The 18,011-nt window shown below is 37.7% G+C and overlaps 1 protein-coding gene across 2 annotated transcripts in view; it reads left to right on the forward strand.

The window, feature by feature from the left end:
- Window positions 1-372: 372 nt before the first annotated feature.
- LOC110161550 (protein phosphatase 1 regulatory subunit 1B-like) overlaps window positions 373-18,011 on the forward strand; it is a 78,169-nt gene continuing 60,530 nt past the window's right edge. For both annotated transcript variants that reach the window (XM_020926309.2, XM_020926317.2), the window contains exon 1: window positions 373-685. In XM_020926309.2, the coding sequence (XP_020781968.1) occupies window positions 578-685 (108 nt within the window). In that variant the 5' untranslated portion in view covers window positions 373-577. The remainder of the gene's footprint in view (window positions 686-18,011) is intronic.

An 18,011-nucleotide genomic window follows, 5' to 3' on the forward strand; every position in this document is an offset into this window, starting at 1 on the left:
TTTTATATTAGCTGTATATGGTTAATATTAAATATGACATTATTATGTCACGATGACTATGTACAAATGCATTTACGTGTTTGCTTAGTGTGAATTTCTCTCTGTGTTATTTTCTCAGGCTCTTAATCTCTCTACGTAAATCTCTCATTCACAAATAGGGCCGGGAGAGGCTCAGCTGACGTGATAAGATTATAATTTTTTTTTTTTTTTTTTTTTTCAATTACAAATCAGCCTCAGCTTATGTAGCGAAATTCAGCCAAGCCCCTCCCCTCCCGTGCGTAAAACACCCCGCTAGCTCCTCCTATTACGAGTGTAGCCACGCCCCCTTGCCCATAGCCCCTCCCACTCATCTGCCTCACCGCGGGACCTACAGAAACGCACCATTCTGCAGGTTGCGATCGGCAGCGTCACTCCTCTCCTCTCGCGTGCGTCTATTTTGAAATCTAGACTTGACAGAGAGGACTTTTTTTTTTTCCACGACTGTTTTATCATCGTCTCCTCCTCCTCCTTCTTTACCGGGAGTTGAGCCGCACATCTCCGGGATAGCCTGTCACCATCATCCGCGCGCACCAGAACCATGGAGCCCTCCGTATCGACAGAGGGGGAGCCGAAAGAGAGGAAAAAGATCCAGTTTGCAGTGCCGGCTTCTGCGCCCACCAACTTGGACCCCCGGCAGGTTGAGATGGTGAGTACCAGTTCAACCAATCTAACATTTGCATCACGGTTTTTTTTTTTCTTTTCTTAAATTTTGCTCACTTAAATACAACTTTGAGATGCGTGAACCACGTTGCCAAATGTTGCCAAGGCGTTTCTAGCTAGCTTTCAAGAATGCAATGAAAAAAAGGCACTGAAAGCGATCTGTTCTGCTTTACAACTACGAAATATCTTAGGCCTATTCATAACAAGTTGTCAAGGGCATTTTAGATTAGTTTTTAAGAATGCATTGTAGGTTAAGCAAGTCCCTACTTCTCTAAACTCCTGTCAAAAGTGAAATTATTTTCGTCTTATTCCTTGCCAGGATATTTAACCTCGTAATACATTACATTAGCCATGGTTCTTTCAGATTAACCCAATTTTTTCCTTGATTAAACGATTAAAAGGTCCATTAAAGGAGTGAGGATAGCTGTTTTGCAATGGAGTTCATAGGGGAGACTAATGCAGGCCAAAAGTGACACACAAACCCAGAGCAAAAATTAGAACCAAATGTCTCCTATGAAAAGACACTGGACCTTTGCTCTACAAGGCTACAGGGTTTCTCCTCCTTAACTACTTCAGACTATACTAAAGATTTGTTACAGCTTCTTTTGCAGTTGCTGTATTCATTACAGATCTATCGTTATCTTTCTACTACTGCTATCATTGCTACTACTATTGGAAACGCTTCTGCTTTTGCCACCAGCTTTTCAAATGTCAAAAATAGTTTAAAGAGCCCATGTTACGCTATTTTTGGATCTATGTTACAATGTTTCCTCGTCAAAAACCTGGAGTTTTGGAGTTGGAGTTGCAATTTGGAGTTTATTCAGACATGTTTAACTCACAAAGCCTGCGTATTTAGGCTTCGGAGTTATTGTCTCAAACAAACAACACTCTGTTCCACCTTGTGATGTCATCTGGTAATACAGGAAGTGCTCCACTGTGTTTTTAAGTGCCATACACCTTCTCAAGAAGTAATAATTCAGTGAAGTTGGTTGTTTTTAGGGCTGAGTATCATTAAGAAGTTGCCGATACATTACATACCTTGATACATAAGCCATGATACAATACATACCTCACTACGTAGGCCACGATATGATACATACCTCGATACGTAGGCCACGATATGATACATACCTCGATCCAGTGAACTTTGGGTTCGATACGATATATTTCAAATCGGTTCGATACGGTTCAGTAAAAAATCTTCTCTGTGATACTAAAAGTCTTTGTTAAACCACTTCTTGTACAAAGTGAATATGAAACATCACATCACATTAAATTATACGACATATCAATATTTTGATATTTTTGCACACCCCTTGTGTTTATTACTACTATATAAAACTACCATTACTACTTCTAGAACTGCAATTGTTAATACCAGAGTTGTACTTCAGTGGTACTATTACTGCACATAGAACTGCTATTGTTTCTCACTTTCACACCAAGGTCAGAAATGTTACTTATTTTCACCAAAGATATAGAGTAAAAGTTTCCTAGCATTTACACTTAGAACTGCACATTCTTGGTAGTTTTCTTTTAAGTTTATTTCCCGACATCGCTGCTGCTTAAAGTTATTGTGTAACCTTTCTGATGGAGGGTCCCCCCCACCCCCCACCTGCTTGTGCCCATGTGTTACACAATGTGGCATTAAACTTATCCATGGAGACAAGCAGATGATGCCACCATGCAGGCGAAACTACAGGTCAGATCTGTGGAGTGGCGACCCAACTCACAGTACTGAATATATACATGCAAGACTGATGGAAAGATTTCTGTCAAAGCAATGCATTCACTCATTTTATTTTTTTTTTATACATGAAAGCAATCATAACATCCAAACAATAGGAAATAACATCTCCATGGAGACAAGCAGGTAGCTGATCCTCCACTAGAAATGTTAACAGTGAAGCTTTAATAATCACTAAAAGCCCGTGACATTTTTGACTCTTAATATTTTTCTGTTTTAATCACTCTCTTACTGTAACTGCATGAATGGTCAAGGCTCTTTCTATGTGTAATACTTTTATAACTCTTATCGGCCTGACTCAGCAAAGTTGTATCACAGCGTAAATGTCATTTCAATCATGGTTTTTAATTTGACCCTAATTCCTGCAGATCTTATTTTAGAAAGTGGGACAGAGTGGGCATTGGCTGGAGGCGCCTTGAGGATTGAGGCTCTACGGGACCAGTGATAGCAGAGGTATCGCAATGTGTGGTAGAACATGAAATGTATAAACGAAACATCTTAAATCGCCCATATTATGCCATTTTCTGAGCTATTATAATGTTGTTTCCTCATGAAAAACATGCCTGGAGTTGTCTTTTGTTTCATTCACCCATGTTTAACTCACAAACACTGCATTTTTAGGCTGAGCTCTTCTCTTTAACTGAAAACACCCTGGCCTGGAGTCATATGGTAATACAGGAAGTGCTCCAATGTGTGTTTAAACTCTATACACCTTCACTAGTATCATTAGGGTAATTTCAGCCCAGAAATTGACAATCTGTACTGACCAAAAGGTAAAAGGTAGCTATTAACATGAAAACTACTGCTTCATGACATCACAAGGTGGAGCAGAGCATTTTGAGCTTTGGAGATATAGACAGACTAATAATAAAAGATCACTCAAACGTGCAAATGAAACAAAATAGAACTCCAGTTATGTTTCTGATGAGGTAACAGCATTCTCACATGTCTTAAAGCTCAACAAGAGTCAATTTTGCGTAATATAGGACCTTTAACGTAATATTTGACATCACCTTTGCCCTTTAGGTTAACTCTCATTGTGTCTGTCCTCGTTTCACTATATTTAAAAAGGCTTTTAATAGCACGTTCTACTCATTTCCCTTGACACCATAATCTCACAAGGTTGCGCCATTATTAAAATGTCTCCTTTGAATTTTAGCCCGTATTTGATCCTGGATCTTAGTGGTGCTGTTTGATTGTCTTCTCCTTTGAACCCAAACTTAACAAGAAGTTAAAGAAAGATGTGATTTTAGTTATTAAAGTGTGCTACAAAAATACTTTATGTTATACCACCCTTGTGGTATTGGATATCAGAAGAAAATTTGAAGTCTTGGTTATATACTGTATGTTCTGTTGTTATCTCAGTTAAGCCTTTAATTGGATGTTATAAGACCTTATGTTTGATCTTTTATTCATACAAAGCTGTTCTGTAGTTACTTGCAGCAAAATAACAGTTACATAACATAACTGATGCATTTTGTAATAAGTTAACTGCATTTTAAGGAACATAAATGCCATTTTTAGTCCCTTCATACTGGTATCAGCAGTTAAAGACAAAAATATGTATTAGTATTACAGGAAATCAACTGGAAAGTCCCCCTGAAATGTACCCTTTATGAAACTAAGTTAATTAATCTGTATACATATAAAAAAAAAATCATTATATATATATATTGTATTAATTACACACACAGGTTACAATATATTTCAACACATTTATTCATACAAACAAACAAAACATGCAAAAATTAGTGGTCTCAAACACACACAAAGAGAGTAAATACCTTGTGTCAAATTACTCCTCAGGAATAGTCCACAAGTGAGGCACACACTTTATGTATAATCTGTCAATTTCTCATGTGTATTCACTCCTCAGAGTAGTCCCCGAGTACTCAGGAAGATCGGTCGGGAAGACTGGTAAAATGACATAAACAAGGTTCAACATTTGGTGTCTCTCTACATTCACATTTCATTTTATTATGATATAGAATGCTGATTTTCGAACTCAATACATCACACTGCGTGACACGGCCAGCTAAAGGCCGGCAAGACTGTACCCCCTCTCCTGGGCACAGCAGTTACCATGTGCTGCTCAAGAGAAGGGGGTGTCCAGAGGGAGGATGGGACACTCGAGCCAGGACTTTCAAGCCAGGGGGATGTTCGAGCCGGTATTCATATTAGAATTCAAAAAGCTCTTTCGATTCATTTCTGTTTTTATGGATCTTTAAAGGTATATATTACACAAAACTGACTCCCCTTGAGCTTTAAGTCATGTTAAAATGTTCTTACCTCCTCAAAAACATACCTGGAGTTGTGCTTTGTTTTAATCCTTATTATTAGTCTGTCTACATCTCCAAAACTCAAAGTGCTCTATTCCACGTTGTGATTTTCAAGGTAACTCTTTCATTTTAGCTTTAGTTCAATGGAGATTGGCAATTCCAGTGCTGAAATCATCAAAATGAGTCTGCTGAAGGTGTAAGGAGTTCCTGTATTACCGCATGACATCACAAGGCGGAACAGTGAGTTTTATGTTTGAGAGAAGAACTCAGCCTAAATATGCAGAGTTTGTGTGAATAAAACAAAACACACCTGCAGGCATGTTTGTGATGAGGAAACAACATTATAACATAGATCAGAAAATAGTGTAATATAGGACTTTTAATCTATGTGTGTATATTACGTCCATCCTCACTTGCCGTCACGATATCCAGACATGTCCAGACACCTGCCAGTCAATCATTCTTCAGCTTCTTATGTATGAAAACAACACATTTATTTACTGAGCTATTACTATGTAGATGCAGTTAAAACATGTGAATAACTGAATACAAATAGCAGTTGGTCATTGACACAGTAGAATGACTGTCTGTGTGTTTCCTTGTCGTTACAAAACACTTTTCCTTCTGCACCAATTACCAAAGCACTGGCAGTAAAAGATATAGGAAATACTTCGATCTGGTTTGATCCAATGGAAGTGCTATGCCCATATTAAAGGTGCATTGTGGAACTTTTCAGGTGGAGGGTCCGTCAAATGCTTGGCTCCATGGAGATGTTATTGCTTTGCCTGGAATGTTTCAGTATGACATTAAAACTTTTTATCTTCATGGAGACCAAACTAGACCATGTTACAGGTCAGATCTGTGGAAAGGCAACCTCGATCACAGTCAGAATGTTTGTTTTTCTAGGTATTTTTTAGCAATAAAACCACCTGTAATTGAAGAAATGTAAGGTAGAGCTGTTTAATGACATATCCATATACAAGCAGGTGATGAACTCCCAACCAAAAAGTTACACAGTGCACCTTTAAATAAGTAATACATAAAAATTAGGTTACTTAAAAATTTTGCTTTTGTGATTGCCTTATTATATTCATTCAAAGTGTAATGTAGATAAGATTATGATTAATTTTGCAACCCCTGAATGCGTCTTAATGCGACCCTAAAATAGTAAATATTAAATTTTCAAACTCAATTTCGATACTAAGGAATAGACTTGATACTCAATACAGATTCTTATACCACAATGATAAATAAAACACTCTTTATTTAGACAATAGAACGTGATTTTCAACATTTAATCCTAGTACTTTCTTTTGTGGTCTTATATCTGTGTATCCCTCAGTGGTCCAGGTAGGTTCCATAGTGGTCCATGGGCGTATACTAATCTATGTGCTCTTACACTTGTTCTGATACAGCTCAAGATCACTCTAAAGCTGTTCAGGAAAGGGCCATTACCGTCCTATGAATGTGACTTTTTTAGTGTTGACCCCTGCTCAAATGACTGTATAGTTTCAGTACTGATACAATCTGATTTTCTGTGCTTTTGACAACACTACCACTAACTGTTGGTAGTTTGCATAAATACAAATGACTCTTGTGTGTGTGTGTTTTCTTACCACACAAACATGCCCTGCCCCCTTGTTTGGATCCTATCTCTTCCAGGAAACCACAGGGCTTCAATCCCCCATATGTCAGCTGTTCTTATATGTTTATTTTCATGTGTGTGTGTATTTTACTGTGTGGGAGGCGTATTTCTCTGTGGTCTTATGTTATAACAGCGATATTTTCCTGTACTCTTCACCTTGCTTTATTTCAATGGACTCAGCCTTGGCTTAGACTGCTCCCGTGCTGCACTGCCAAAACAGTTTGAGTTATTTTATTTTTCATTGCCAATGCACAAACTCAAAATGCTGATTGATTTACACAAGATTTCCTCTTTAATACTATGCCGAAAATCCAACCACCAACCCTGATTCAATCCAGAAATGACAACAGTAATAATAGCATTCAGTTAGCTGTCTTAAAGGTCCTATAGTACGCAAAATTAACTGTTGTGAACTAGGGTTGGGTATCATTAAGAAGTTGCCGACACGATACATACCTCAATACATAGGCCGCGATATGATGCATATCTCCATACAGCGAGCTTATGATTCGATACGATATATTTCAAATGGATTTGATATGGTTCAATTAAAAATAAAGGCTTAATCATGGCTGTGATACTAAAAGTCTTTGTTAAACCACATCTTGTGCAAAGTGAAAATGAAACACAAACATTTTAATCATCAAAACAGTGAACATGTAAAATGCGTCACATAAATGAGTTTCCTTTCTCTGAACAAACAACAAAATTGATGCAATGTAAGAAAATAATTTAGTAAAATATACAAAAAAATATTCTTGGCGATATATTGATACAGCAGTCCCCGATATCAATACCGTATCATCCTTAAACGATACAGTATATAAATATTTCTATATTTTTGCACACCCCTATTGTGAACACACCTGGAGTTGTGTTTTGTTTCATTCACACGTTTGAGTAATTCTGCATTATTAGTTTGTCTACATCTCCAAAATGCTCTCTGAAAATGCTCTGTTCCCCCTTGTGATGTCACAAAGAGGTAGTTTTCAGGTTAACAGCTACATTTTACCTGTAGTTCAGTAGAGATGGGCAATTCCAGGGCTGAAATGATCCAAATGATTCTACTGAAGCTGTATGGACTGGAGTTTTAAAACACAGTGGAGCGCTTCTTGTATTTCCATATGACATCACAAGGTTGAACAGAAATATGCAGGGTATGAAAGAAACAAAACACAGCTTCAAATATGTTTGCGATGAGGAGACAACTTTGTAACATAGATCAGAAAGTAATGTAATATGGACCTGTTAATTTTGAATAAGTCTGGATACTGCTACATTATTTAACAATTAGAAAAACGTAGGCTATAGGCTGATACTCAGAAATTCACTTAAAGAACTACTATGTCATTTTTCATCTCCATGTCATTTTTCAAGCTCTGCCACATGCTTGTCTTCATGGAGCTGTCATTGCATTGCCTGGAATGTTCAGTAGTACGGCATGTGACTTATTACTAGTGTTTTATTTAACTGTATTACTAGTATTTTTTTTGGTAAATATACCTCAAAAAACATAAAAACTTGCTGTGAGCGGGCTTGCCTCTCTACAGGTAACTGATGAGGTAACTGTCAGATGTTTCTCCTTGAAGATTTGTTTGTTGAACCATATCGACCAAGAGCACCAACAGCCCTGCATGCGTGTAATAGTATCTACAAAGGGCTTTTTGTTTCAGTTCTGCAGACCTATTATGCAAAATCAACTTTTTATGTCCATGTTATAGTTATTTCCTCTCTCCATTTACTCTCCTGAACTTGTATTTGGAGTGATTCATGCATATTTGAGCAGTTTTTTATCACTCATTTTCAAGTGGCCATATTGCCGATAAACCCCTGTTTTCACCACTACCTGCAAACATCCACTGCTCTGTAATTTTATTTTCTTAATTTGTGATACACTTAGGATTTAGCAGTGTCACATAGTCATTTTGGTTCAAATGAAAAAACCTTACTACTTCTTAAAAACTCAAATTCACAGAGAGCCAAAATTAAAAACTGGGACAAAATTGTGGGGCAAACTAAATATTTATTGAACATTTTCAACAACATCTGCATGTTTTCTCTTCTTTTGAGATATGTAAAGTTAAACCTTTTCTTATTACAATCAATATTTAATAATAGTTTTGATTAAACACTAAATCCAGAACAAGCATAATTTAAATAATTTTTTAAAAATAAATAATATCTATAGCCTATCTGTAGGGAGCCAGCTCTAATGCATATTTGATATGATTGAGTTCGACATACCTGTCTTATTCTGTTTGAAGCTTATGATATTCTGAAATGTGATTCTTGTATCATTTTGTATCAGTCTTTTTGTAATTTGTTCTAGACACATTTCTACTGGAGAGTCCACGATCTGTCTCCATGGAAATACAGTATTATTGCTTTGTCTGGAAAGTTTAAAATGACGTGTGGCGATATGCCTATTTCCATACAGACAAGCAACCAATCTCACAGCATAAAAGCATGTTTTTTTTAAAGTTTTTTGAGAATTCCATTCCAGGCAAAGAAATAACACCTCCATGAAGACAAACACTTTACAACCCCCCATCAAAAAACCTTATATAGTGCAACTTTAAAACACACATTTTTTTCAGACAAAACCGAAATTAGATATTTCTCCCTCAGCGTTCAGTTAAAATATTTCCACCAGTACTTTTGTTGTTTACAAAATTTGCATGTTTTCTTTGACCCATATAGCAGACTGAACGCATTAGCGGCTGCTGCGCATATGACCGACCGCACGTGATGAAAGTTGAGTTTGTGCTTGGAGGAAGTTTGTTTAAACCAAGAGCCCATTCAGGGGAGGATGTGTATGTTTGTCTTTTGAATCTGATAACTTGTCAAGAGTCCCAAGAGATTTCACTAAAATCCGAACAATGATTTTAGTCCTGTCCCCTCCCATAGCCGCCTGCTGTTCACTAATGAGCTGACTACTGTATGTTTATCTCACGCCCCCATTGTTGTTCTTAATGGCATTTTTAACCCCTGTCACTTAAAGGTGCACTGTGTAACTTTTCTGTTCTGGCGATGTTGTTGCTTTGCCTGGAATGTGCCACAAAATGGTATTAGGCTCGAACATTTCCATAAAAACAAGCATGTGACGCCACCAAGCAAGGTTACAGACCAGATCTATGGAGAGGTGACCGCACTCACAGTAAGACTGCATGTATTTCAAAGTATTTTTGAGCAATAAAAACAGCTTTAATTGAATGAACGCAAGATGGATACGTTTAATGCTGTACTGTGGGATATTCTAGACAAGGGGTTTTCAAATTAGGTGATTGTGAGCCTCCCCTGAGAATAGGTAAAGACAGCAGAGCCCCCACCCCCTGCTCGGCGTGGTTTAGACCTGGTTTTAGTCCCGATTTTACTCCAGGTTTAGACCTGGTGTAGACCTGGTTTTAGTCCTGGTTGAGACCTGGTTCAGACCTAGTTCAGACCTCGTTTTAGTCCTGATTTTAGTCCTAGTTTACTTCTGGTTTAGACTTGGTTTATACCTGGTTTAGACCTGGCTTAGACCTGGTTTTAGTCCTGCTTTTAGTCCTGATTTTAGTTCTGGTTTAGACCTGGTTTTAGTCCTGGTTTAGACCTGGTTTAGACCTGGTTTTGGTCCTGATTTTAGTCTTGGCTTAGACCTGGTTTTAGTCCTGGTTTATACCTGGTTTAGACCTGGTTTAGACCTGGTTTAGACCTGGTTTAGTCCTGGTTTTAGTCCTGATTTTAGTCCTGGTTTAGACCTAGTTTAGACCTGGTTTAAGCTCTCGTTTAGTCCTGGTTTTAGCTCTGGTTTATTCCTGGTTTTAGTTTTGGTTTAGAGGTGCGGCCCACGCTGCGTACGGGGGGAGGCGTGGTCCACTCAGCGTATACAAGATCAATACTGCTGCAGATGTGTACAGATGTGGACTGTTATTTTTTCTACCCGTGTGTCGCGCCTCCCCAGTGGCTCTTGGAAACTTACACAGTGCACCTTTAAGTTGTGGTTGTGAAACTATGGAAACATTACAGTGTACTTTGTTGAGTGGCGTTCTTTGCTTTGGCATTTGAAAGGTCAGATTTAATGGGAATATATGAATACCTGAATGTTTGGTAATAGGCTGTATTTAAAGAACACATATTGCACTTGTGTCTGTTATATAGTTATAATCTATGACACATGTGGATCATCATGTGTTATAATTCGGACGTTTTAAATAGCAATATTCATCTAAAACGACTTGATAAAAGAAACACGCCTGCTGACTTCTGCATTAGAAAACTGCGGTGCCCGATTGTCGCTGTAAACATCATCCCAACAAATAGAGAACATGCACCGATTAAGAAAATAAAATTGGAGAACAAATCAGTACAGAGCAGAGGGCACGTACTGGTGAAAAACAGGGGCTGATGTGCAACATGACGTCTTGAAAATAAGTGATTAAAGATTGCTCAAACATGAATCACTCCAAAGACAACTTCGAGAGGGTAAAAGAGAAGGGGAACCAACTCGAAAGCACACATGATTTCACATATTAAATCACCTTTTATACAAAATAGTAATGGTAAATTATGTTAAAAAAGCAGAATAAAATTGATGTTACAATCAGTGTTTTTTGGACATGCCGGGCCTGATTCTGGCCAGCTGAATGATCCTCACATTTTCCTCAAATCTGCACCAGTGGATACTTGTTACACTGAGCCAAGAACATGTCCTTAAAGTGATTGCAAATTACAGATAGGTACACACACGATACCAAAACCGCACTCTGGAACATTATCCATGAAGATAGATATTGTGGAATATTATTGCCAAAGGAACAACATTTCCATGGAGACACGCAGCGGGAGGCCCTCGTCTTGGCCAAATAAGTGTCAGGTTTGTGGAGATGCAAGCCCGCTCACAGTAAATGTTTTGATACGTATTTCATTGCAAAAGAAAACCCAGCCAAAATGAAAAAAAGTTATACAGTGAGTCTTTATGGAAGAGCCATGATACAGTATAAGCTGTTTTGATTTTGTATATATTTCAGATCCACTGGGGAAACCTGTCAAGGCAGTGTTTTACTTAAATGTCCTATATCATGCAAAATTCACTCTTGTGAGCTTTAAGCCATGTTAAAATGCTGTTACCTCCTCAACAACAAAACATACCTAGTGCTCTGTTTTGTTGTGTTTTGTTCCATTCACATATGTCTGAATAACCCTGCATTATTAGTCTGTATATCTCATCTCCAAAGCTCCGAAAGCTCTCTTCCACCTCATGATGTTATGAAGCGGAATTTTTCAAGTTAACGGCTACTTTTACAATTTTGTTCAGTAGAGACTGGGAATTCCATGGCTGAAATCATCCAAATGATTCTAGTGAAGGTGAGTTTAAAAAACACAGTGGAGCACTTCCTGTATTACCACATGTCATCACAACGCAGGATTATAGCGTGCAAGTTTTGGAAAATGCATTACCTTTAAAAACATTTACCAATCCTTCTTAGAATATGTCAAGTAAAGAGATAATTTATTCATTGCTAATTAGGGATGGGCATTCGATTAAATTTTCTTAATCGATCATCAGGAGAATTAACGATCAATTGTCGATTAATCATTAACGTTTTTTATATAAAATTTATCATCATTATTATTACTATCTGCACTACTCATCTGCATAAATGAATTCAACTTTACGACATATAAACCGTAACCACTCTAGAGCCACATCAGCCCGTTTGACATTATTATGTGTTTAATGCAGATTTGCGCAACTCTCACAGAAACGAAACTTAAAACCGCATGGCTAATTTGCATAAACTAAGGAAGGCAAAAAAAAAAAAACAGCTCTTTTTTTACTTGTACAATTTCTTGTACAAGTCATCGTTAAATCTGAGTCATCTGAGTGCAGCGAGCTATATGTATGGACCCGTTTGTACTTGGACATGGACGTTTGGTCACCCTATGCTACGCACAGCAACCTGCATTGGGTTTGTCGATGAAAATGAACGTAATCAATGAAATTCTTAATGATCAATTACCGATTAATCGACTAATCATGCCCATCCCTATTGCTAACCCCAAATATTGGTCTCAGATTTTCACTTTATTGTTGAAAAATGGCAAGTTTAATCTTACATGTATGATTCACAGTCAGTTTTTTTTTTTTTCCCTCAATAAATACGGAGAAGTGGGTGAGGAAAGGGGGCAGTTGAAAACAGCAATTTTCTGAGCACTTGAGCCACAAATGCTTTACAAAACAAGACCACTCAAACATGTATAAATGTAAATATGACTTTGTGTAAGATAGTGATGAGGAAACACATATAAACAAGCTCATTAAAGGTGCATTGTGCAACTTTTCTGGTGGGGGGTCCATCAAATCCTTTTCTCCATGGAGGTGTTGTTGCTTTGTCTGGAATTTTTCACGGCATGACATTAAACCTTTCTGTCTTTGTGTAGACCAAACCAAATTACAGGTAAGATCTGTGGAAAGGCAACCCCCCTCACAGTCAGAACACCTGTTTTTCAAAATGTTGCATAGTGCACCTTTAGAGTCAGTATGTTTTCTTTTACATTTGAGCGAAATATTAGCTGCTAACTATATACAAAAATAACACACATTTCAGAACATTTTTTGCAGAGGTTGAGACTGCAGTGTGGGGTTTCAGCATTATATGTCAATAATAGAACCTTATGGTAACACTGATATACATTTATGTGTCAGCAAAGGACTATTTCACCTGTAAATAATTTCAGCCCTTCTTAGGATTATGAGAGTAGGTGGTTTTGCTTTACATGTAACACCAAGGTCAGTAAAGGAGTATGTGTGTGTGTGTGTGTGTGTGTGTGTGTTCACATTTAGGCAACAGAAGAGACTGTTTTGGGTTAAAGAAAGGCATTTTGTCATTTGTTTTGAAGAAGTGCTTATTATTACATGCTGAATATCTGAAAAAAGCATATCTTCTTAAATGCCTTTTTTTCTTGAAGGTATCGAAAAATAGGATACTAATCGATAATAAAACTAGTATCAAAACTAGATACTAATTTGAGCAGGTATCGATACTAAAAAAGTCACATTCACAGGACAGAAGTGAGCCTTTCCTGAATAGCTTTAGAGTGATCTTGGGCTATATCAGAACAAATATAAGAGCACATAGACTAGTATAGACTCATGGACCACTGTGGAACCTACCGGGACCACTGTGAAAGACCACATGCTGATTTAAAAGAAAGTACTATGATTAAATATTGAAAATCACATTCTTTTGTCCAAAGAAAGTGAGTTTTTTATTATCATCATGGTATCAGAATCTCTAATGAGTATAAAGTTTCTCCCTCAGTACTGAAATCAAGTTTGAATCAAGTTAGTATCGTGACAACACATGCGCTCATAATTGCAAGTAGTTTTACAAAATTTCTGTTATCTCCAATTTGTTCAGTCCTAGTTAGGGATGTGGAAAAATATTGCAATATCGTGATACTAAATTTGGTGAGTATTTTTTGGTATGTTTTAGCAATTTTTACGACTATACTACAATTTTGTTGCTTATTTTATGGATGGAAACCTATAACAGTTCTATTCACTATTCTGATGATTTAAATAGATGCATTTCATAATTTTGCAGAAGTGGTGGTTTAACAAAGAAATATTGTTGCTAAAAAGTATTTGGCTTAAAAAAACAAAAACAAAACAGCAACCACTGAAAAAACATTATCATTATATAGTTAAAGTGTCTTAAATTAAGAACATTTCACTTTATTTGAGTAGATTCAACTTGTGACCCTGTGATTCCCAGCCCTAGTCCTATATTTCTAAGTCCTGGGTTAGTCCTGGGTTAGCTCAGTGAAGGGGCAGAAGACTGTAGTGGCTGTAACTCCTATGTCCATGTTCTTACCTTGCAGTTTATGAACATGAATAATGGCAGCAGCAGATTTTAATGCTGACTCAAAATTATTGTGCAAAACAGCACTCTGCAATTGTGCGTAAAGGACACTGGTTCTCTCTTTCATTCTGATTTAGTTAATTATTCAGCTATTGACATTTGTTGAGAAGAATGAAAAGCAGATGTCAAATTTCAGCTGAATAAATTACTAAAAGTTATGCAATTAAAGGTCGCATGCTTTTTTTTTAAAAAAGGGGATAATATGCAAAATTGACTTTCTGGAGCTTTCTGCCATGTTATAATCCTGTTCCCTCATCACAACATGCCTGAAGAGGGTTTATCCAAGCATGTTTGAGCAATATAGGGATCTCAGGCCACAAGCACGTCACCCATGCTCCCACAAAGCAATTCTCCATGACTATACAAAAGCAGGATATAAAACAATACCCAACAACTTGTCAAACCTGATGTAATGTGCAGTAGTAGTTTTACACTCTGATTGTGTTGTGATAGCGCTCTGAAGGGGGAGTGTCCCCTGAGTCCACTACAGTCCAAACAATAAAAGGTAACATGATGATCTAAATATGTTACATGTTTTAAAATGCTTTTTGGGGGGCTAAAAAGTGACATACTGTGGCTTCAAAGGGCCCATTTTGTACTCTTTTCTGATCCATGTTATAATGTTATTTCCTTGTCAAAACATACCTGGAGTTGTGTTTTCTTTCACTTGCACGCACACACAAATCATTCACACATGTTGAACACACAAACCCTGCACATTTAGGTTGAGTTCTCCTATCAAACAGAAAACACTCTGGTTCACCTTGTGATGTCATGTGGTAATACAGGAAGTGCTCCAGTGTGTTTTTAAAGCCCATACACCTCATGGATCTATTAAAATAACTGGATAGGTTATTACTGGCTTGTAGCTGCCTCCAGTTGACATAGTGGCCACTCACTGGTACTTCAGCAAAAAAAATCCTCTGGGCCGAGAAAGGTTTTTTCTCATAGAGTGACTTGTAATCATAAACTACTCGTGTTCGGTTGAGAGGGGACCTACAACTTTTAAAAATGTCAGATTTTGAGGCAATTTTGACCTATTTTTGGATAATAAACTTTCTCAAAATCCTTCAGTTGTCTTAAAAACACATTATAATCATTATCTCCGGCTCTGCTCTGCTCCACTCTAGCTCCTTTTGCTCTGATTGGTCAAAGGGATCACGTGATGCACGAGACTGCACTCCATGTGTGCCCTCGCGTGCATTCATTGTGCCCACGGGAGAAAAGAGCACTACTGCGCCTGCTCAATCGGCCCAGAGCCACAGGAAGTACCTAGCTAAAAGCGAATCTGGAGTCGTGCGCCATTGAGCTTGTTGACTTGAATGAGCAGCCATTTCAAAACCCCGAGGTGATACACCTTCACTAGAATCATTTGGATCACTTCAGCCCTTGAATTTCCAGTCTCTACTGAACAAAAGATGAATGTAGCTAGTAACTTGAAAACTTCATGACATCACAAGGTGCAGCAGAGCATTTTGAGCTTTGAAGCTGTAGACAGACTAATAATAAAGCATTACTCAAACATATGTGAATGAAACAAAACGCAACTCCAGGTCTGTTTTTGAGGAGATCACAACATTATAACATGACTTTAAGCTCTCAAGAGTCCATTTTGAGTAATATAGGACCTAATGATTGGACTGCGTACTGTACATGTGAAACACAGATCCATACATGATTCCATTCGATACTTGCTTGTCTGTTACATGGAACAATCAAATACCAGATGTGGGTTTACTGAATGATTACTATGGATTTTAACATAGATTAGTGCTATGGAGGCAATGATGCTGCTTTAGGCTAATGTATACTAATAAATATAGATCACATGTCAACACGTGTCCGTACCGTATAACTTAGGCCTGTCACAATAAAACATTTTGAAGTGCTGAAGTAAATATAGATGATAAACGATAATACTGAAACCAAATCATACAGCAGAATTATCTTCAAAACGGTATTCTTAATGTACAACTTTGTAAAAAAAAACAGAACAAAACAATACTTAAAGGTGCACTATGTAACTGTTTGGTTGGAGGTCCGTCACCTGCTTGTTTCCATGAATATGTCATTTCTCTGCCTGGAATGTTCCGCAGTATGACATTAAACAGCACTACCTTACATTTATACAATTACAGGTGGTTTTATAGCTCTTTAGCATTTCCACAGATCTGACCTGTAACCTGCTTTAGTTTGGGCTCCATGATTTTAAGAATTTTTATGGGATAGCAACAGCAACAGGGTGGGTTGAGTTGGTGGAAAGTTTGGAAGTGAATCATGAGTTTAATTTGCATTTTGTTTTTGAAGAGGCTAATATAAGTGTAGATGGGACACTTTTTTTGCTTTTAAAATACCTTGACAAGATTTTGGTGTGAATTATTTCCATCATAATCCCAAGAATTCAAGTAAAACACATATATCTTCATGTTGTCTGCACTGAAATGAATCATGGGATATGTAGTTCCAATGTTCATAAGCTGTTGCTGCTATAAAACAATGCATTTAAGCAAAGGAACTTGTTATTCGATATATTGTGACAGTCCACGATATTATTATGAGACTTTTGACGATACGGTATCACGATATTTCGGTTATTGTTACATTCCTGTTGTTTTTGCATGAACTCCCCCTGCAGGTGTAGTCTTGTCAGTGCAGTTGGGGTCAGATACACAGATGCGAAATAGTTTTGCGAGTTGTAGCCACACACCCTTTTTAGTTGACTATTCCATCTGCACGACATGCCTTTAGTCGACCAAGAATTTTTTTAGTAGAATACAGACCACGCCCTCTGTGACCCTGCCATCTTTCTGACCCCGCCCCCTCTCTCCTCTGTTTCATCTCGCAGCAGCCTTCTCTGGGTTAAACGTTAAACAGTGACCTTTGAGGCGCGCTCTGTTTGTGGGTAAACAGTGCGTGTCTGGGGGACTGTCAACATGACCAAAACCAAAGAACACAGCTGACTGCCCCAAAGCATGCTGGGACATCGGAACTGCTAATATCGCACACTTTCTAGTCTCACCAGAGCTTGATGTTTAATTTTCATGTATTGACACGTTGATGGTGTTCTACATATACACTACCGGTCAAAAGTTTTAGAACACCACACTTTTACTGTTTACTGTTGACCAAAACGTATTCAGCTGAACACACTCGTGGCATTCTTTTTACAATAGAAATCAAATATTGTTCAGAAAGTTCTTCCCAAGTCTGTTGCAGAAGTTCCCGTAAATGTGTGGCACTTGTAGGTTACTTGGTTTTTACTCTTCTGTCCAGTTCATCCCAAACCAGCTCGATGGGGTTTAAGTCTGGAGACATGTTTTCAAGTTCATCATCTTGTTCTTTTTTCCTGTGGTAGTTTTGGCACACCTTGGACTTGTGTTTTGTTATATTTTGTCTTTTTTTTTTTTACCTCTTGCTGTTCAGTACCTACCACTGTACCATTTGAAGCTCTTCATTGGACTTGCACGACTTGAATTGCAATAAATAACTTGAAAAATGAGGCTGATCTAAAACTTTTGACTGGTAGTGTATCTCTCTTGGTAGAATGTTCAGCAGTTACCATGGAGACACGACGCACACAACATGTTTTAATATAGTCTGACAACTCGAGACAAAAATTTATTCAAACAACACGTTTTTGGGGACCTGTGTTCAATACGAGCATTCAGACAGAGCAGTGCCAAAACTTAACAAAGTATCAATGGTTTTAACTATAGCCACACTTGTATGGGAGG

This window comes from Boleophthalmus pectinirostris, unplaced genomic scaffold (genome assembly GCF_026225935.1).
Source record: "Boleophthalmus pectinirostris isolate CB_2022bp ecotype Guang Dong unplaced genomic scaffold, ASM2622593v1 HiC_scaffold_17, whole genome shotgun sequence".
NCBI classification, from domain to species: Eukaryota; Metazoa; Chordata; class Actinopteri; order Gobiiformes; family Gobiidae; genus Boleophthalmus; species Boleophthalmus pectinirostris.